Source organism: Gorilla gorilla, chromosome 15 (genome assembly GCF_029281585.2).
Source record: "Gorilla gorilla gorilla isolate KB3781 chromosome 15, NHGRI_mGorGor1-v2.1_pri, whole genome shotgun sequence".
Lineage (NCBI taxonomy): Eukaryota > Metazoa > Chordata > Mammalia > Primates > Hominidae > Gorilla > Gorilla gorilla.
The window spans coordinates 105782469-105804571 of record NC_073239.2 but is presented as its reverse complement, the minus strand read 5'-3'; the positions used below and the strand labels follow the sequence as shown (position 1 = coordinate 105804571).

The window sequence follows — 22103 nt, the reverse complement described above, 5'->3', positions numbered from 1 at the left end:
TTACAATTTAAAGAGTTGCTAGTATCAAAAAAAGTTTTAAAAAGTAATACATTCCTATCTGCCAGAAATAAATAGAAAATAGAAGAGAAAAAATTAAGGATTCCATTCATACTTATACGTAGGAATATACCTGCATAGAAAAAAGTTAACATAGCAGGCCTGAGACCACTATTCTTAGAAAGGCCTGTATCTGGGAATTTGGCTGGTTCTCTACATTGATATGAAATTTCCCCAAATGATAAGCGTAGCTTGCTACACCTAACCTGTTTGCGTAAACAGTGTGGTTTGTGCTGAATGCCTGTTTACTTCTGGGAGTCTTTGCTGTGTGATAAACAGTGTGTGATTATATGACCAGCACCCAATAGTAACCATGGATACAGAGTCTCTAATGAGTTTCCCTGGTAGACATCACTTCTCACGAGTTGTCACAACTTGCTGCTGGAAGAATTAAGTGTGTCCTGTGTGACTCCACTGGGAGGGAGCTCTTGGAAGCTTGTACCTGGTTTCCTCTGAACTTTGCCCCAAGAGCTGTTTCCTTTTACTAATTTTGCTTTGTATCCTTTTGCTGACATAAATCATAGCAGTGAGTACAACTGCCGGCTGAGTGCTATGAGTCCCAGTAAATCACTGAATCTCAGCGTGGTTTGGGGGACCCTCAACACACCATCTTTCTGGAGATAATTACAAAATATTTGCTGAAGAACAAAAAAAGACCTAGGTAAATGGAGAGTTATATCATGATGGAGAATGGGAAGAAAGGCGGCCCACCCACCCACTCCCCATCATTCACATACTCAATGTAATTCCAATCAATATGCTTCCAGGGATTTTTATGGCTCTTGATAGGCCAATCCTACAATCAATATGGAAGAGCAAAGGGCCAGGAAAACCAACTGTAAACAAGAAGAAAAAGGTGGTAGAATTTGCCCAACCTGATATCATGAATTATTGCAAAACTACAGTAATTAGACAATAGGGAAGATATTTCAATGGGACTTCTCATAGAATTTGACGACATGACTCTAAAATTTATAAGCATGATGCCAGAAGTTCCAGACCAGCCTGATCAACAAAGTAAGATCCCAATTCTGCAAAAAGCAAAAAAAGTTAGCTGGTCATGGGGGCACAAGCCTGTAGTCCCAGCTACCCAGGAGGCTGACGTAGGATCACTGGAGCCTAGGAATTTGGAGGCTGCAGTGAGTTATGATTACACCACTGCGATCCAGCCTGGGCAACAGAGTGAGAACCCATCTCTAAATATATATATATAGAGAGAGAGAGAGAGAGAGAGAGAGAGAGAATGTAATGTAATGTCAGTATCAATTTTTGTCCATTTGTGGAAGATACATTTTGGGGCTTTCTATTCTGTTCCACTGGATTGTTTGTCCATTCTTATACCAATGTTACAGCAATGCAAGAATCACCTAATACACCATCCAAGAAAGGATTAATTATCAGAATATAGAACTCAACTCAACAAGAAAACAAGCAATCCAATTTAAATATGGACAAAAGACTTGAATAGACATTTCTCAAAAGAAGACATACAAATGGCCAACAGGTATATGAACACATGCTCAACATTACTAATCATCAGGGAAATGTAAATCAAAACCACAGTGAAATATCATCTCACCCCAGTTAGAATGGCTATCATCAAAAAGACAAAAAAATAACAAATGCTGGCAAGGATGTGAAGGCAGGGTAATGAACGCTCATACACTGTTGATGGGAATGCAAAGTAGTATAGTTGTTATGGAAAACAGTATGGAGGTTCCACAGAAAAACTCAAAATAGACCTACCATATGATCCAGCAATCCCACTGCTGAATATATATCCAAAAGAAAGGAAATCTGTATATCAAAGAGATATCCCATGTTTATTGCGGCACTATTCACAATAGCCAAGATGTGGAATCAACCTGAGTGTCCATCAGTGGATGAATGGATAAAGAAAATGTGGTATATAGACACAATAAAGCAATATTGAGCCATAAAAAAGGATGAAATCCTGTCATTTGTAGGAACATGAATGGAATTGGAAGTCATTATGTTAAGTGAAATAAGCCAGGCACAGAAAGAAAAGTGCCGCATGTTCTCACTCATGCAGTAGCTAAAAAAGTGGATCTCACGGAGGTAAAAGGTAAAATTATGGTTACCAGAGGCTAGGAAGGGTGTGGGGAGACTGGAGGATGAAGAGAAGTTGGTTAAGGGGTACAAAAATATTTAGACAGAAAGAATAAGTTCTATTTGATAGTACAGTAGGGAAATTATGGTTAACAATAATTTATTGTATATTTCAAAATAGCTAGGAAAGAATTGTAATGTTCCCAAGAAAAAGAAAAGATAAATGTTTGAGGTGATAGATAACTCAATTACCCTGATTTGATCATTACACATTGTATACAGGAATTAAAATATCACATGTACCACAAAAATATGTACAACTATTGTGTATCAATAAAAAAAATAATAATAACATGAATTACCTCATAGATTCTTGCAATTCCACAGAGCAGGGTTACTTCTCCTGGAAACTTATCTAAGCCTTGTTTGAAAAGATTTAAAGCAGTCACAGGTTGATCCAATGAGACATAAACCTAAAAACAAGATACATTTCAATAAAAGTATAGGTTCTTAAAATAATAATATTTGTTATGACATTTATAATTATTGATTAGTAACAAATTATCTCCTAGATATTACAGTAAAGAATTTTCAGCCAGGTGTGGTGGCTCACACCTGTATTCCCAGCATTTTGGGAGGCTGAGGTGGGTGGACCGCTTGAGACCAGGAGTTTGAGACCAGCCTGGGCAACACGGTGAAACCCCATCTCTACAAAAAATACAAAAATTAGCTGGGCATGCTGGCATGTGCCTGTAGTCCCGGCTACTTGGGAGGCTGAGATGGGAGGATCACTAGAGCCTGGGAGGTCAAGGCCGCAGTGAGCTGTGATCGCACCGCACTCCAGCCTGGGCAACAGAGTGAAACCCTGTCTTCAAAAAAAAAAAAAAAAAGAAGAAGAAAGAATTTTCAAAAATGTGCAGGATTAATTTTCAATAATGACATTATAGTTTTATCTCCACGTTATACATAAAGCATTCATTCATTTATTCTCTAACAAATGCTTACTGTGAGCTTACTATTGCCAGAGACTGGCAATAGTAACTAGACAAGAAAGAATCAAGGGAAAATCTTTTTAGGATAGAACAGGTATGATTATGTCTACAGGCTGGCATTAAGAAACCTATTGGGAGACTGAGGTTAAAGATGCTGAATAAAGAGGAGATGACCCATGGAACAAGGCCTGAGAGAGATAGGCAGTGGACAGGCCTTTCCAAAACAAGAGAGGACACAGGTTTGTGAGGTCAGGGAGTAAAGCAAGTTAGCACTTAATTGCTTCCACTTCATTAACAATTAGAACATTAGCATGAGTAAACCATATACTTAATAGGAATTTCTAAAACAGTATTATTATTTTATGTATGGCAACATAAGATTATGACACTTTTTTTCCATGATTTTTGGATCCACTTTCTAAACAGTAAGGGTGTGCTTTGAGAAAAAACCCAAAGGGATACAATAGAAAACTAAAGTATTTATCATTAAAGTTTGAGATGAGAGAGAGAGGTATGGATAAAAACTTTGCAGTTTTTACCTTATACACTTTTGAACTGCACAAGTTCTATATTTTAAAAATATAACAAATAATATATAATTAGTATTTACATAATCTAAAAGGTTTAATTTTTAAACTAACAATTAAGAACTTTAAAAAGCAATGTTCCTAAAATCTGCTTGATCTCTTTCCTTTACACATATATAACATATGTAAATATATATTATATAAAAATATTTATATTATATTACTATATATAGTATACATTATAATAAACATGCTATATAGTTATTATATTTATATTATATTATATATTTATTATATAATATATATATTTATAATATAATATATATTTATATTATATGATTATATATTTATATTATTTATATATTTATAATTACATAATCTTATATATTTTTATATAAATTAAATATATATTGAATTTCATATATATATATTTTTTTAAGAGAGGAGTCTCACTATGTTGTCCAGGCTGGTCTCGAACTCCAGAACTCAAGCAATCCTCCAGCCTCAGCCTCCCAAAGTGCTGGGATTACAGGCATGAGCCACCAGGGTACAAATGCAGGTTTGTTATATAGGTAAACTCATATCATGGGGAGTTTGTTGTACAGATTATTTCATCACCCAGGAATTAAGCCTAATACCGATTAGTTATTTTTTCTGCTCCTCTCCCTCCTTACACCCTCTTGGAGGCCCCAGTGTCTGCTGCTCCCCTCTATGTGTCCATGTGTTCTCATCAGTTAGCTCCCACTTATAAGTGAGAACATGAGGTATTTGGTTTTCTGTTCCTGTGTTAGTTTGCTGAGGATAATGGCCTCCAGCTCCATCCATGTTCCTGCAAAGGACATGCTCTCATTCTTTTTTATGGCTGCATAGTATTCCATAGTGTATATGTACCACATTTTCGTTATCCGGTCTACCACTGATGGGCATTTAGGTTAATTCCATGTCATTGCTATTGTGAATAGTGCTGCAATGAACATATGCATGCATGTGTCATTGTGATAGAACAAAAATCTGTTTGATCTCTATTACATAATAACCATCCATTCATACATTAAAGAAAAACTGTATATTCTACCTCTATATAGTTGTGTAGGGAATAATAGATTTAAACAAATCAATTTATGGAAAAACAGGTGAAGCCATGTATTTAACAAGAGTTAAATAAAAAGCATATTTTTTCAACAACATAGTGATTATCAATTAAGATGATAGTCAAATAGTGTGACTTGAGCCTTAATTTCAAGCTCTTTCCAAAAAGTTTACTATGATGCACAGAAACTTCTTTAAGACTTTAAGTGTAAGCTGGGCATGATGGCTCACACCTGTAATCCTAGCACTTTGGTAGGCTGAGGCCAGAGGATCGCTTGAGGCCAGGAGTTTGAGACCAGCCTGTCAACACAGCAAGAATCCATCTCTACCAAAAAAAAAAAAAAAAAAAAAAAAAAATTATCCAGGCACGGTGGCCTGTGGTCCCAGCTACTCAGGAGGCTGAGAGGGGAGGATCGCCTGAGCCTGGGAAGTCAAGGCTGCAGTGAGCCGTGATAATGGCAGTGCACTCCAGCCTGGGTGACAGAGTGACACCCCTACTCAGAAAAAAAAAAATTGTTTAAGTTGAATATATCACATATAGAAGATACAGTTAGATACCAGATAGTTTCAAACATTTTTGAAAGTCATTAAAACATACTAAGACTAGCACAGTAAATTTATATAACTTTCATTTTGCTTCTTTTTCATATGTTAATTTTTATTCCCATATTTAGGAACTAGTAGCACTTCCTTTTATATCTCATCTTCTTTTGAATCTCCTTTACCACATTTTTTAATTTAAGAAACTCTAACAGATAAAGCAAAATCATGTCATCACCACCACTTGTGTTTTTCTTTCAAAGTAGCCTTGGTGAGGGTCAAGAAGTAACTTTACTCCAGTATTGAAAATTCTGGCCAGGCATGGTGGCTCCCACCTGTAACCCCAGCACTTTAAGGAGGCTGAGGCGGGCGGATCACTTGAGGCCGGCAGCTGAAGACTAGCCTGGCCAACATGGTGAAACCCCATCTCTACGAAAAATACAAAAATTAGCTAGGCATGGTGGTGTACATCTGTAATCCCAGCTACTTGGGAGGCTGAGACAGGAGAATCACTCGAATCTAGGAGGCAGAGGTTGTAGTGAGCTGAGATCATGCCACTGCACTCCAGCCTGGGCAACAGAGCAAGACTCCATCTCAAAAACAAAAAAAAAGTGAAAGAAAGAAAATTCTAGGTGGCCCCATCATTTCTGCTGTGGCTGCAGGTGGCACTGCAGCAGTGACTAGGTCTGGAGTCAGAAAGACCTGGATCTGAATGCTAACTCCTAACCACCAAGTGACCCTGAAAAACTTACCCCTCTTTAAATTTAATTTTCCTTAAGAGTATAAAGGAAATGATAAAACTCACCTTTGCAGGGTTATTGTGAGGGTTAAATTAAACTGTATATATAATGAACATGATAAAATGTTTTACACTGAGTAGGTGATCAATAAAGGCGAAGTATTATTTTTATTATTGTGCCTCAGCCGAGTAACTAGGAACCTAAGTAAACACAGTCCCTGTTCTCTACTACCTGCTCAAGTGGGATACAAATGTACTGTAGAAAATAAGGCCTCATTGGGGCCTGTTACCTATGTGAGTAGTGAGCCTATGGTATTTTCTCCTGTCCTAATGGGCAGTCTTTCAAATGGGTCTTCTTATTTTTCATGGCAATCAATTTCTTATGAGACAGTTACCCTCTATATGTTCTCATTTTTTCCCTTGCTGTAAAGAAAAACAAGTTAAATCTAAACATAGTAACTTGCCAAATATTCCTGAAGAAGCTGTTTACTCTCCCCATGCAATGGCCAGAATTTAAACATTTATTCTGAGAAGGCAGATTTCACTCAAATTAAGATTTACTTACTTTTGCCAAGTACAGAAATGTATCTACCATTTCCTGCTGCTTCAGGGCTGATTTAAACTGTTTTTCTGCTTCACGATACATTCCCAACCTACAAATAGCAATTTTAAGAATTAGACATTCAACTTAAAAATAAACACTACATCATACCCTGAGGATGAATAGAGACAAATTATAAGAGGAAGCACATACCAAGGAAGGTAATGTTGCACATACACATAAATTAACATTTTTATTTATACAGCTTAGCAATAAGTTGCCTATCTCCCATATTCACTGGCTTCTAACCCCCAAATGGTACGTAAAGAGTCTGTCTGAAGCCTAGTCACAGCAGGACTAAGATAATAGCTGCTAGTAGGCCAGGTCACATCAGTTCACCACCCAAAGAGCTTATGATCAGCTGGACATATGGCAAGTGACCTGAATAAATGCTTAGAGTCTCCATATTACTGGAAGAGCTGAAGGATGACATTTATTTGAAAACATCTTCTGCTCTGAGACAAAAGCACATTTTTAAAAGCTATCTTTAAAAGCTATTCTAATGTAAGTAATAATTAGCACTTGGGTAATATAGTTATACCATTTTATTATTCTAGAAATCTTGTTTTCCCTTATTAGATATCTGATACTGATTGTCCTAGTCTATGAATCTGAGATTTGCTCCTTGCCTAAATATGACTGTCCTGATGTAAGTAGTGCCTACCTCTTACACCCAGGAAAGAATCTGTTGCCACTAATTCAATCATTAAAACACACACAACTTTCAACAGGTCTATTCATTCATGTCCTTAATAGACCTGTTAGGCTTACTCATAACCACTCATTTTTTAGCTATCTGAGAGCTACTCAGATACGATAATGTTTTATTTTGTGAAGTCAAATCAAAATGATATACAGTATGCTCCATTGTGCTACTTTCACTTAAAGGCTTGAAAGAAGAGCTTTGATCATTTTTCATAACCTTAAACCTTAAGCATTGGTGTGGCTGATGCCCAAATAGCTATTGGAGGCCTTGGGATTAAAGTGGTTAAAGGCTAAAGTGAGAAGATGTGGGACATGGCAGAAGCCCCTACCTCTTCAAAGGTCCCACAGTTTCACAGGGAGTATTTATAAAATGTTATCAAAGAACTCTAAAGTTCTGAAAAACAACATATATATGTATATAACATCAACTGAACATGCAAATCTTTTTCTTTCTTTTGAGATAGAGTCTCTGTCGCCCAGGCTGGAGGGCAATGGTGGGATCACAGCTCACCGCAGCCTTGCCCTCTGGGGCTCAAGCAATCCTCTGTCTCAGCCTCCCAAGTAGCTGGGATTACTGACATGTACCACTATGCCCGGCTAACTTTTGTATTTTGTTTTGGTAAAGACAGGATCTCACCTTGTTGCCAAGGCTGGCTGCCAACTCCTGGGCTCAAGCTACCCTCCCACCTTGGCCTCCCAATGTGCTGAGATTACAGGCATGAGCCACCGCGCCTGGCCATGCATGCAAGTCTTAAACATGTGACTGAAATACAGTCACTAAATTCCATGAATTTAAATTATCCATGAGAGTCTGTGTATTTTTATCTAACTTGTTTCTTTCCAAAAATGATTTAAAAGGGATTACAATAAAAAGACACATATAAAACAAGAACATGAAAACAGAAATAGATTATTTTAAAAACAATGGAGATAGATAAATTTTAAAAATAAAAATATAATCAGAAATATTGCACTACATGAAAGCCAAAGAACCATGTTCTTTATTACTACAGCCTTAAGAGATAACTTAATCTAATACTATCAAAAACGAATCCACCACATGAATTCTTGTGCAAAGAAAATGGAGCATGCCATGTTCAAAGAAAGTCAAGGCATAAAACATCAGTCAAGTTTATAAACACCGGCCAATATCAAAGAGTCAGAGTCCAGCTGCCAACTTTTTCTCTCCAACTTAAATTTAACAAAACTGTAAAGTGTCAACTGCGTGCTTATTTCGTGATGGTAAGGAGATGAAAAATGAAGAAGGTAACCACCATGTCCTTAAAGCAATGATAATCAAAGAATGAAACAAAACATGTTCACAAATAAATTTAATCATATTATGGTCAATCAGGAAAAAAGTGCTTTGAGAGCACAGAGGAGGTTCAGGGAGATAGTAAACAGGCAAGATTTCAACAGCCAGATGTGGAGGGAAGAGCGACATTTCCAAAATAAAATTAAACCATGAACGTAAGTACATAGGCAGTAAAGTAAACAGCATGTTAGGGAATGCTGAATTTGGTTTCATTGAAAAGGACATAATAATGGGAGTATGGCAGGATTCAGTGGCTAATGCCTATAATCCCAGCACCTTAGGATGCCAAGGCGGGAGGATGGTGTGAGTCCAGGGGTTCAAGACCACCTTGGGCAACATAGCAAGAACCTGTCTCTATAAAAAAGAAAGCTTTAAAAAATTAGCCGGGCATGATGGCATGTGCCTGTAATCCCAGCTTGGGAGACTGAAGCAGGATGGCTTAAGCCCAGGAGATTGAGGCTGCAGTGAGCCACAATCACATAACTACACTCCAGCCTGGGTGAAAGAGCAAGATCCCATCTCTAAAAAATATAATAAAATAAAATATTATACAAAATTACCTTCAGGCTATGTGTATAAGGTTTATATGAAACATATATGAATTTCATCTGTAAACCTGGGTCCCATCCCCAAGATATCTCATTAAATATATTCAAATATTGCAAAATCTGAAACACTTCTGTTCCCAAGCATTTCAGATAAGAAATACTTAACCCGTAATTATTTACTGTCCTCTCTCCTCCATTCTATTGTAAACCATTTGAAAGAAGGGACAATCTAATCTTTTGTACTCCCAGTTCCTGGCAGAGTAGCTGCCCATTAAATATTTTACTGAGTGAATGAATGAATGTATAAATGAAAGAATACTGAATATGTCATAAAGATGGGCAGGTATTAAAGAACAGAAAAGAAGGATAATTTAATATGACAAGGTACACTCATTTAAATGCCATCATATATGGATGGCAAAAGGAATCAGAGTTTTGCTTTCCTTTAATTATCAAGCATTTCTGAAGGTTTTGCTTGGCAGCTCAAGATTTCAAGACTGTCTCCAGGAATTACATTCATAAGAGTTTAATGATATAATGGTCTAAAATTACCTTTTAGCAGAAAACACTTTCTCCATCTAGCAGCAGGAAAAAACACTTTAGAGTTTTATGTGAAATATCTAAATGGAAAGTAGTCTTAATTTCAACGGCAGAACAATAAACATGCTTTTTATCCCATTTATAGTCTTCTTTTTTCTCACAGTACTTGAATGACAACTGAAGCTTATAAATATTGAAGTGTGCTCATAGTAACTGAAGTCTACCCTATTTTAATAATAAAAGATATTTATACTTATAAAACAGAATTGTTCATTTGTTTCTATTTTTCCAAATGTTCTATATGCATTTCAATATCAGCAACAAGTTTCAGATCTTATTTACTAGTTGCTATATAAATATTCATAAAATTCATTACGACTCTTCTGATCTCTCAGTTAATTTGCTTTAAAATACATTGAAACATTAAGAGAATATAAAAATATTCAGGTCCTACAGAAACAATATGGAATTGTGGAAACAGCAAGAGAATTGGCGTCAGAAAGGGAGCTCAAATTCTTGTTCTGCCACTTACTGGTTACGTGAATTTGGACAAATCACTTTATCTTTGTGAGGCTCAATTTTTTTCATCTGGGAAAAGGACTAACAATAGCCACTACCTCCAAGGTTCTGAGACTTAAGTGAAATGGTATAATGTAGGAACAAAGTATCTCTTAACTATGAAGTGTTTTACAGATGTGAGGCATCAGTGTAAATGAAAAGATTTGATTACCAAGAGAACAGAACTAGAAATCAGCAGACTTGGTTCTAGTCCCTGGTCTGTTACTCACTAGCTCCTGATGCAAATTACAGCCACTGTCTTGGCCTCAGCTTCCTCATGTGAAAAGGGGAGTCGGGCCTGATGGTCTCAAAGCTTCCCTCTCCCAGCTCAAAAGTTTTATTATTCTAAAGGTATTAATTCTTATTGCTACCCTGTGATTGTTAAGTAAATGCTTTATCAAGTAAGTCAAAGACACAGTTCTCATTTCTTCATGGGAAAATCTGCCCCCCCACCAAAAAGTATCAGATTTGAGACCCTAAAATACGTGGCCACTTCTAAGCCCTTCACAAATAATGAAATTTACCTGTAGTAACATTTTCCAATCTGTACTTTCCACCACCAGTCCTTGTACTGAGAATGCTCTGTGGAGAGGGCAGCCAGATCCAAAGCCTTTGAAAACAATTCATTTTAGATTAGTATTTTCTTTTCTAACAATAAGCAGTCAGGAAAATAAATAATGAAATAGACCATATAATTAGCACCAATCAAAATGTGCATTAGAAATCAGACAGAAACTCAAGTTGCTCATGTTTCCAGATGGCCCCACCAATTTTCGCTAATCAGTTCCAGACCAGAGGGCTAATAGCAGATGAGATAAAAACACTCATCAAAGGGAAGCAGATGTATAATACATTTGAATATAATTTTAATATACAAGACACAAAATTGATATTAAAAAATGCCTAAGTTTTTACCCACTCCCCCTGATTTATCTACTGTATAATGATTCAAAATGCCTCCAAACTCCGTGGCAGTCAAGTCTTTGGTGTGTAAGCCAGATCCAGTGGCAGTGCCCACTTTCAAGACAGATGTAGAGAAATAAAGATTAAGTAAGCAGCTAGAGAAAAGGCTTGGAAAATGGGATCATGAAGAAGAGTGAAAGGAGCTGGAGTATTTGGATAACTGTTGTCTTCAACAACCATCATTTCACTTTTCTGACATCACCTTACGTCCCAGTAAATTCTAAGGAACAGACTGCCCTTTGCCGCAAACTGAAAAAGATCTTCTCTTCAATTGTTTTCATATTTTACATTCGTTTACCCCATATCTTTAATACCCTCGAGTTTGTTCCCTTTATTGTTTATTCAAGATTAGACAAGAGGTGACTAAAAAAGAATTAGAATTTTATATAGAAGAAGTGGAAACCATTTTTGACAAAGGGAAAGCAAATCAGTCTTTGTAGAAATTTGAAGCTCAGATAAAGATATGATTAACAGAAGCTGGGGCTACTAGTTAAGAGAGAATTCTGATTTTTTGTAATACGATTTTTCTCTCAAGGCTGAAAGTTTTTTATTCTTTAGCCAGTGTTAACATAATCATGATATCCAAGAGCTCAGTTAAAGTACCTCTTAGATTTTCAGTTCTATTATCTCAAAACACATCCCAGATTACTGTCCACTTCTTAATACCAACTCTTTTCTGAAATGAATGCGAGTTCCTTAATCTTACTGTATAATTAATTATTTTTCCTTGTGTTCCCCATCTTCTCTTGCTCCAGGGGAGATCTTTAAATATGCAAACTACTTATAAAGAAATGGTGACACCATGCTGAGCCTCTAATGGACTTGAAAAATCAGCATCACTACTTGAAAGCTATGAAAATTAAAAACAAGCCACACAGTACTTTCATATGCTTATTTTTCTCCCCCACCACCCTGCCCACAGCCAGAAATAAAAATGAAACCAAAAAAAATGAGGAGAAAAGTATAACTTCAATTAGCATTATTTTCAAATATACTAGAAAAATATATTTTCAGCCAGCTTAATTCAGGCATACATGGTAAATATCTAAACATTTTAAGTTGATCTTTATAAAGACCTTTTTCCAGCAGATGGACCATAGTCCTTCTCATGCTTTGTATAAACAGACCTTCTATTTTTTAGAAAAAGATGTCATGCAAAAATTTTTTATGTATTCTAACTTCCCAAGGTTAGATTTAGTGCTTCTTACAGGTTGCTGGTTTTGCTTGCATAGTTGGTCCTAAAACAACTCGTCCTATGGAGAACCCATATCTTTGTGCTAATCCAATTAAGGATATTAATATAAATTATTGATACAGAATAAAAATGGCAAAAAGAAATTATAATGATGAAGACTCAGGCTGCTAAGGACTGAACTCTGACCTTTTGTTCTCTTGCCCCAAATCCTTTCTAAGCAGACCCTACAAACCATAAAATCTCATTAAACAGTTTTCTAAACTAACCTGGTATAATGCAGCCTATTTTCCAATCTGACTCTAGTATAGCATCACATGAGAGATGGCAGACACCCCCTGATTTTAAACATCCTTATGTACTGACTTCAAGTCTTTAGACAAAGATTACCTTTCAACCAATTGCCAACTAAAGAATCCCTAAAACCCACCAATGACTTGTAAGCCATGGCTTCGAGATGTACAGAATTTTCAGGCCCAATCACTGTATACCTTCCATGTATTGATTTATGATTTTACCTGCAATTCCCATACTTTCCTGAAATGTACAAAGCCAAACTGTAACCCAGTTGCCTTGGGCACACTTTCTCAGGACCTTTTGAGACTGTGTATCCCCAGACTGAGGTCACGCATATTGACTCAGAATAAACCTCTTTAAATATTTTGACAGAATTTGGTTTTTCTGTCCTCACTGGCACTAAAGAAAAACATTTGTGACAATTTCTTTCCTTTCTTTTTTGATACAGTCTTGCTCTGTTGCCCAGGCTGGATGGAGTGCAGTGGCACAATCTCGACAACTCCACCTCCCAGGCTCAAGCAATCTTCATGCCTCAGCCTCCTGAGTAGCTGGGATTACAGGTATGTGCCACCCTGCCCAGCCAATTTTTTATGTTTTTAGTGGAGACACTGTTTCACCCCATGTTGGCCAGGCTAGTCTCGAACTCTTGACCTCAAGTTGATCCGCCTGCCTCAGCCTCCCAAAGTGCTGGGATGGCAGGTGTCAGCCACCATTCCTGGCACATCTGGGACAATTTTAAGTGGCTGGCAAGCTCCCTGAGGACAGATAATCCTCTTTTACATCTCTGCTGTTGTTCTGGAATATTGCTGTGCACAGAAGAGGTACTCAAGAACTATCTGTTGACTGAATTAATTATAATCTTTGTTTCTGACCTCTGTTGCCAACACCTTAAAAACCAAACAAAATTGTCATAGTAATAAGATTCATAATTAAAAGCTATTAACCTTAAAATTTTTAAGTAGTGACAGATCTATATTTCTTTAATCATTCCCCAATTTTTAAAATAAATAACTATAAGACTTTAATGATTTTTGGATGATTTAGTAAAACTAATATCTAGATGTTAATAAAAGCTCAGAATGCCATTTTTTTAAAGCAGTAAGTTTATAAAAGTCCAAAAGTAGGAGGAATTTTGACAGATCTAAGTTTAAAAAAAGTCATCCTTTCACTGTTGTTATAGTTGTAACAACTTCAGGCTGATGAAATTAAAGAGCATGTGGAAACAAAGATTGCAGAATCACCAACCCACATGCCACTTTAGTTTTGTGGATACCAACAATATTGTCCAAAAAGGGAAAGGTGGGGAAAGGGAGTTATTAAATACTCAAAGGCAGAAATAGTTTTCCATATATAACTTTACTTTTTCCTAACATTTAAATACCACTGCATGGCGTTCTCTGTCTCTACAGTATTCTTCCTATTTGTCTGTAGATAAACACAGAATCACCAGCCCACGTGTCACCTGAGTTTCGTTGATACTGCCCACCCCCACAACATGAGAAAAGCACTAAAAGCTCAAAGACAGAAAAACAGTTTTCCATGGACAATCAATTTTATACTTTCTTAATATTTAAACACCATTTCAAGGTATTTCTTATGTTTGTCTATAATATTCTCTGTATTTGTGTTAAATACTTTATTTAAAGAGAAATTTGGAGGCCACCCAAAGTATCTAAATATGAAAACACCTCTGATTTCTTAACATGTTAAAAAACAGAATTCCTGTTTTCTTTTTCCAGCTAAAGTTACAAAATATATGTAAGATATAAAAATACATGCTTTATACTCATTATCTAAATCCCTCTTCCATTCAGAAAATAACATTTCTGGTAAAAGCAAGAATGACATTTTAATGGAACAATCTGATCCACAACAGCACTATAATGTGGCAAGACCGTACCAGAGTGAGAAACAGAACAAGACATCTGTCCAACTCAGCACCCCTAGCACCCATCAAAGTACCAATATATACAACCCAATCATTATTATTTAAAGAATAAACTAATCAACGCATATATCAATATATGAATTAGTAAATAAAATGGAAAACAAAGGAACAATTTGTGTTTCTCACTAAATAAGAACAAAACAAATTGCTCCATTTTACGTTCTACAAAAAATGTATGTATATTGGGGGTAAGCAGATGAAAATAACAAGCAGAGTACAAATTGGCAGCATTTTAATATATTATTGCCCCTAATTTATAATTCATGTTACTATAACATTATTGTTGAAAAATTTTAAAACAAAGGTAAAGTTAGACTTAATCTCCGTTAGTACCATGAGGTACAACATAGGCATTCAACAAATATTTATGGAATGAATACATCTTAACCTCAAAATACTACCACTTTAATGTTTAAGTAATACCTTCTAGTATCTGTCATAAATGCATATTTTTAGAGTTATACTTCTATTTAACATACTAAATGGTATACTTTTGGCTTAACATTATAAAATAAACACTTTCCATGTTTCTGCCTAGTGTTTATAATTATGGTTTTTAATGGCTACATAAGATTCCATCATGCTATTTATTATAATTTACCAAACTCATGCCCTATTGTTAAACATTTAGGTTGTTTTCCCAGTAGTTTTGCCACTATACCTAAAGTTACAATGAACACCATTGCAAATACAGCACTTTAGTTTTTCCTGCAATCTCCTGAGAAGTGAAATTACAGAAACAAATTGAGGAACTATCTTTAAGGCTATCTGCTCTATATTATCATATTGTTTTCCAAATTGTGGTACCATGTGTAATATCACCTATAATGTATAACAACTAACTGTACTCTCCCTCAGGATTTTTTTTCTAATTTCATAAATATAAAACTCAAAGTCCAAAGCCTCTTTATTTTATATTTTTGTTGTTATTTAAAAAGTACACCTCTAATGTGCTTATTTACCGGCATTTTTTCTAATGTAAATTTTCTGTTTTGGGGTCATTTCTATTTTCATAAAAATTTTTCAAAAATAAAGATCAGCTTTTTTTTTTTTTTTTTTTTGAGAGTTTCGCTCTTGTCACCCAGGCTGAAATGCAGTGGCGCGATCTGGGCTCACGGCAACCTCTGCCTCCCGGGTTCAGGCGATTCTCCTGCCTCAGCCTCCTGAGTAGCTGGGATTACAGGCACCCGCCATTATGCCCGGCTAATTTTTGTATTTTTAGTAGAGACAGAGTTTCACCATGTTGTCCAGGCTTGTCTCAAACTCCTGACCTCAGGTGATCCACCCACCTTAGCCTCCCAAAGTGCTGGGATTACAGTTGTGAGCCACTGCACCCAGCCAAGATCAGCTTTTTTATACATGATAAATACCAATATTTCAAAATCATGCTTCATGTACATAATTCCCCCTTCTATTGCCCTTTTACTTCTGATTTTGTTTCTGTCCACTAGAGATTACACATACGCATCAGTAAGTCTTTTTCCTTTGTGATTGTTTCACAAATCCAACCAACTTTATGAAATACCCTAATGTTTGCTAGCTTCAATTTTTTTAATTCTTCATTGATTAAATATCTAAAATAAAGTCCCCAGACAAATTTTCTCAAGTGTCATTTAATGAATTTTAAAGATAAAAGAGTCAACAATTTTGTTCAATATTGCTTGTTTTTGGTGTTTTAAGAGAGTCACTGTTACCAAGAATAAAAATATATAATTTATAAATGGGGACTCCAGTTCTCAATAGTTTTTACTATCACCTCCATGTTAATGAGATATATTTGAGTCATGTTTGCTGTCTCTCTTCTCTTCATTTGCTGATTTCTTTCATTGAGACAGGTAACGCACCTCCTCTTGTTTTGTTTGCTATAGGGAGCTCTGGTTTTTGAGTTCTGCTAATATTCCCCAGGTCTATTTTACTACACAGGAACACCTGGCATTACACCCATCTATTAATCATTGGTTTTTAAACTACTATATTCTAAGGCAGTATTTTCCAATCCTGCCTGAAAATTAGCATTGCCTGCGGAGCTTTCATTAACAACAGATTCGCCACACCTACCCTTGAGGATTCTGACTCAAGAAGTCTAGCACAGATCCAGAAGTCCTTATTTAATAATTCCCCAGGTAATTTAGAAGCAGAGCCCAATATAGGAACTACCCAACAGCCCCAATATTTGAGGGGCAGAAGATCATGGGGTGGGACGAGCAAGGAGGAGGGCTGATGGATATGTTCTAAGTTTGCTAGCCCTGCTACAATTCAAGTAGCTCACCTTTTGTCTGTTTTACATATTAGGGTCTCAATAAGATTTCACTTGAAGAAAAGGATTTTGCTGCTTAAAATAAAAAGTTTAAATGTTACTACTCTATCTGTTTAAAATCAAAAATTTTTAAGTTCATATGCATGAAGAACTATGATACTAACATAATATGTAAAAATTACAGTCGGCTAACCCTTAGAATCTTTAGAATATTAAGTGCAGTAGTGCAGGGAATAAATCTTACATTTTTTTCAATGTGATTTTTATTCCTCAATAAGAATGGGTAAATTCCAAGATGTAGAACTACATCTTCAAGATGAATCTATTAATAAAAAACATTGTCACCATGACCTACAAATGGCTTATGATCTGTCTAGCTTCTAAACTCATCACCAACAACTCTTCCCCCTCACAGGCCTCACTCAGCCACACTGGCCTTCTTACTGTTCCTTAAACAACCCAAGGATGCTTCTACTCAGGACCTCTACAGTTAAAGCTCTTTGAAAATGCTCTTCCTACACATAATGATGTGGTTCCTGTCCCCCTTCATTGAGGTGTCTGTTAAAATGTTTTCTTTTCTTTTTTTTTTGAGACAGAGTCTCACCCTGTCACCCAAACTGGAGTGCAGTGGCATGATCATGGCTCACTGCAGCCTCGACCTCCCTGGGTTCAGGTGATCCTCCCAGAGTAGCTGGGACTACAGCTCTACCCCTCTAGAGTAGCTGGGACTACAAGCACGTGCCACCATGCCTGGCTAATTTTTGTATTTTTTGTAGAAACAGGGTTTCGCCACGTTGCCTAGGCTGGTCTCGAACCCCTGGGCTCCAGTGATACACCTGCCTCAGCCTCCCAAAGTGCTGGGATTCAGCCACTGAGCCACATATTTTCTGTTCAGAGAGAGACTTCAATGACCACTCCCCACTCCATCCAAAATAGCATCCTCCCCCACGTCATTATTTATTCCCTTATCTGCTTTCCTGCTTCTTTGTTGTTACAGTACTCATTAGCCCATAAGACTTCATACATTTTAAAGTTTGTTTCTATTCCTTGCCCAACCAGAATATTATCTCTAAAAGAGCAGAGACTTTGTCTCTCTGTTTCACTGTGTGATCTCAGGGCTGGAACTGTGGTTCAAACATACATTGGATGAAAGAATAGATGCCCCTGATATGCATTAATCTTCCAAATACAAGAGTATCACTTTATGATACTCTAGTAATTTGAGATTTACTAATTTATGAAATGGAATAGCATTCTAATGCTTTTTAATTACAGTTTGACCATATAATTTTATATATCATCATGCTGAAAGCCTCTCACCAGCTTTTTCTGAAGTTAAAATGGCTGACTTTTATTTACAGAAATGTGCATGGTTTCTCAGTTGTCCCAACCTTCATTTTTTCTTTTCCCTACATAACCACATCTATGAACACCACATTCTGTATATGTGGCCCAGGCTGTCCCCTACATTTCAACATCACATCTCCCAACACATGCAATGGTATCTCCACTTAGATAGCCTTTTGTCATTTCAAGCTCAAAACGCCTTCAAGTCACTTAGTCAGCTTCTTTACAAACTGACTTCCTTCCCTAATTATCCCATTTCTGCCAATAAAACTATCACTCTTCTCACAGCATCTCTAGGAGGCAAATTTGACCTGTCTGTCTTTCCTTTGTCCCTAGCATCAAATCTATCATCAAGTTCTGTCACTTCCTTCTTTAAAATGTCTCTGTGGAACTCCCATTTTCTAGGATACGGACGATTTAGTGATCATTCCATATCTCGTTCTTGTTTTTGCCCTTTCTTTACATTTCTTTTTCCTCCTTTCCATACATTCTACTTATTTCATGGATCTTTACTAATATCATCCCTTCTGAATTTTTCCCTTTCCTACTTGGTAACAACTTCACAGTTTGACAATTACCTCTTTAACTATTTCATTTATGTCCATTTTATTTCTTCAGCTAGATTACATGGCTTGTAGAGGCAGGAAAAAGTATCATATTTTTTATTAGTTCTCCTAGTGTATAGCTAGTGGTTGACACATAGAAAACACAATTAAGGGGATGGCTATGGTGGCTCACACCTGTAATCCCAGCACTTTGGGAGGCTGAGGCAGGAGGATCACTTAAGGCCAGGAATTCAAGACCAGCCTGGGAAACATAGGGAGAGCATGTCTGTACAGATAATTAAAAAAAAAAAAATCAGCTGGGCATGGTGGCACACGCCTATGGTCCCAGCTACTTGGGAGGCTGAGATGGGAGGATCGCCTGAGCCTGGGAAGTCAAGGCTGCAGTGAGCCGTGATAATGCCACTGCATTCCAGCCTGGGTGACAGAGTGAGACTCTGTCTCAAAAAAAAAAAGAAGAAAAAAAGAAAACACAATTAAGGAAAACATTTTTATTTTCCTAAATGCTTAATATATGGATATAAAGCCTTTTTCCTGGAACTAATAGGAAAATGAGAAAACATGCAATCAGACACTGTAGAATGAACTGCATTTGATTTGACCAAAGTTGTTCCATTATTGCTCATTTGCATATAAGTATGCAAAAATCAAAACAATTTGAGAAGTCATACACATATAACTTTAAAATTCTCTGTTAAGAGGCTATGAAGACGATTCCCTCTACTTTTGTATGTTTGAAATCTTTGATCATAAAACGTTAATGATGGGGAAAAGGACACACCACAAAAATAACAGAAATACACGTGTTAGTAAACCTATAATATACTATATGGACTAAGGAAATAAACAGATCAACAACACCATTAGCATAAAAACTATAACTTTAACACAAGCATGTTATGCAGTATTCTCAATTATCTGTATCTTCCCATTTATTGGAGATCTACATACTCTATGAACCACGCATAGTTGTTATCACTTGTATATTTATACACATTTTCCCACTGAAACTGAGGGTGGATTTTAAAGTATTAGTAATTCTCCAATCTTTAATAATTTCATCTGTTTATAAGGTCAGAAATAGAATATTTCAGAATCTAAACTTCCAAAGTCAGAAAAATTACAATAAAAGAAAATAGCATGAATTCAAAACTTACAGTCTTAACATCATTTTCATGATGAAAGATATACTCAAACAAAGCCTGTGAAGAAAAAAGTGTCAAAAATACATTAGATTTTTTTTTTTAATTTGCTGTTAACAAAAGTACTCTAAAGCCCTGGATTTATAGATAAAAGGGCCTATCCGTCTTTTGTTACAATCACTCATTTTAAAATATTACTATTTATAACTGATCCTGGTTTTAACAGAATACAAACTGGAATGCTCAAAGAATTAAACATTTTTTTCGTATTATATATTTTATTAGAAAGACAATTGAAAAATTTATTTCTTAAAGACCAACTTCAGAATTGTCGTAAAACAGATGCAGACAATTCTTTATATTCTCTACATATATTATACAGTGATTATGATATTAATAATGACAATTTAGACATAAAAAACTGGAAGTTTCTACTGAAACAAAGTAGAGTACAAGGGTAAAGCTGGGTGTTTTTTGCTTAATTTTTAAAGCTATTTCTCCTTATATGGTATTCATAGTAACTCTATGATTCAGAATATTCAGGTTTCTTTAGCAGGGTGCTACTCAGCCAAGCTGGACATTGGAATCACCTGGCGGTGGGGCACATATCAGACCACTTAAATTAAATCAGAGTTGGGGGGATGGCAAAGCCCTGACCTTATATTTTTTAAAGCCTTCAGATAACTCTCATGTACAGCCAGGGCTAAGAACAATTATTTCCAATATTTCACTCAACTCCTCTAAACAAATAAGCATTTACTCTTATTGGTACTACCTTTTTCCGTAATAACATCATGTTACACTTGCAAAGAGGCTAACAGCCCTGGAAAATATCAAGGTTACTAACAAAGAAGACTTGGAGGCAACCAATTTTTTAAAAAAATCAAGACAAGGCCTTTCTTTAAAAAAAAAAAAAACAAACCTATAACAATCCCTCTATTTGTTCTGTTATAAAGAAACAAAAGTTAAGAGTGCAATCGGCGCTACTACTGCCATGAAAATGACGTTACAGCATCAAAGACAGTGTCATAGAGTCACCCTAGACACCCCAAGCAATATGCCTTTATTAAAAATGACTCCTTTTGGGTCAAGGCAAGCTGGGGGCCAAAGACAGAAAAACCTGGCATTATTTCTACAACACACTAAAAAAGCACAAAATCTAGTTCAGGCTAAATCTAGTAACAGACCAGATCTGTCCTGGATGCATCTTAATTTAATTGAGAAAAATGCTTCCACTGACTGACTCTCTGGTCAAAAAATAGCAATGGTATCAACTAGCCAGACAGTCCCTTCAAGTAAGCGACCTTAAAGGGTAGGGAACCAGATATTCCATATGAGTTGCTTTCACTACTCCACTCTCATAAAAGAAAGGGAAGTAATGATAGCTTTACAATTTTACTAAATGAAGTCAACAGGATTGCTGCTGAACAAGAATTTCAGAAAAAAATCAGCAGCAATTATTACTGGCTAATTCCCTGTCTACCAAATGGCATCTTTTTTTTCAGACTTAAACTTAAGTCTGTACAGCTAGTGTCCATTTTAATTTTCTCTAGAGTGTTTGGTATTTAGTAAACACATACATTAAACACCATTAGAACTGAGATTAGGAATGAGCTCAGCACTTATGCTCAGAGATTTCAGCTAAAAACCTGAGCTAGGCTTAAATTAGTTTCTGGAAGATAAGTGCTCCTGTCTCTGAATTATTGCAAGCTCACCCTCAAGGTTTATATACTGAAAAGGTCATGGACACCTTCCTTTATTTTTCTTTTTCTCTTTTTCTCCCTCTGCCTCTCTTTCCCTTTCTCCCTCTCCTTCTGCCTCTCATTTTCTCTTTAATTTAAAGGAGCATTTAATCTTTGAGTAGTGATAATTACTAATGTGGTTGGCATGCCACTATGTGGTTTGAGTAATCCTTTTTGAGATGCCTGATAAATTACTAATTAGGAGTACATAATTTTTATCATCCTTTGACTGTCCTAAAAACCTACAAGGATAGAAAATTATTTGTCTGAGAATAGTCCAAGCTAAAAAGGAAAAAAAATGTACATATACAGATGACTTCTTAAGCTTCATTCTACAAAGATGATGCTGCATGCCTGCTTTCTTTGTTACA

General features: G+C 36.2%; 1 protein-coding gene across 3 annotated transcripts in view; it reads right to left on the bottom strand.

Moving 5' to 3' along the window:
• TTC8 (tetratricopeptide repeat domain 8) overlaps positions 1–22103 on the bottom strand; it is a 55470-nt gene that overhangs the window by 14125 nt on the left and 19242 nt on the right. For all 3 annotated transcript variants that reach the window (XM_019010180.4, XM_055361822.2, XM_004055556.5), the window contains 4 exons: positions 20006–20050; positions 10806–10891; positions 6580–6667; positions 2490–2600 (listed from right to left, as the gene is read on the bottom strand). In XM_019010180.4, coding sequence (XP_018865725.1) covers positions 2490–2600; positions 6580–6667; positions 10806–10891; positions 20006–20050 — 330 coding nt within the window. The remainder of the gene's footprint in view (positions 1–2489; positions 2601–6579; positions 6668–10805; positions 10892–20005; positions 20051–22103) is intronic.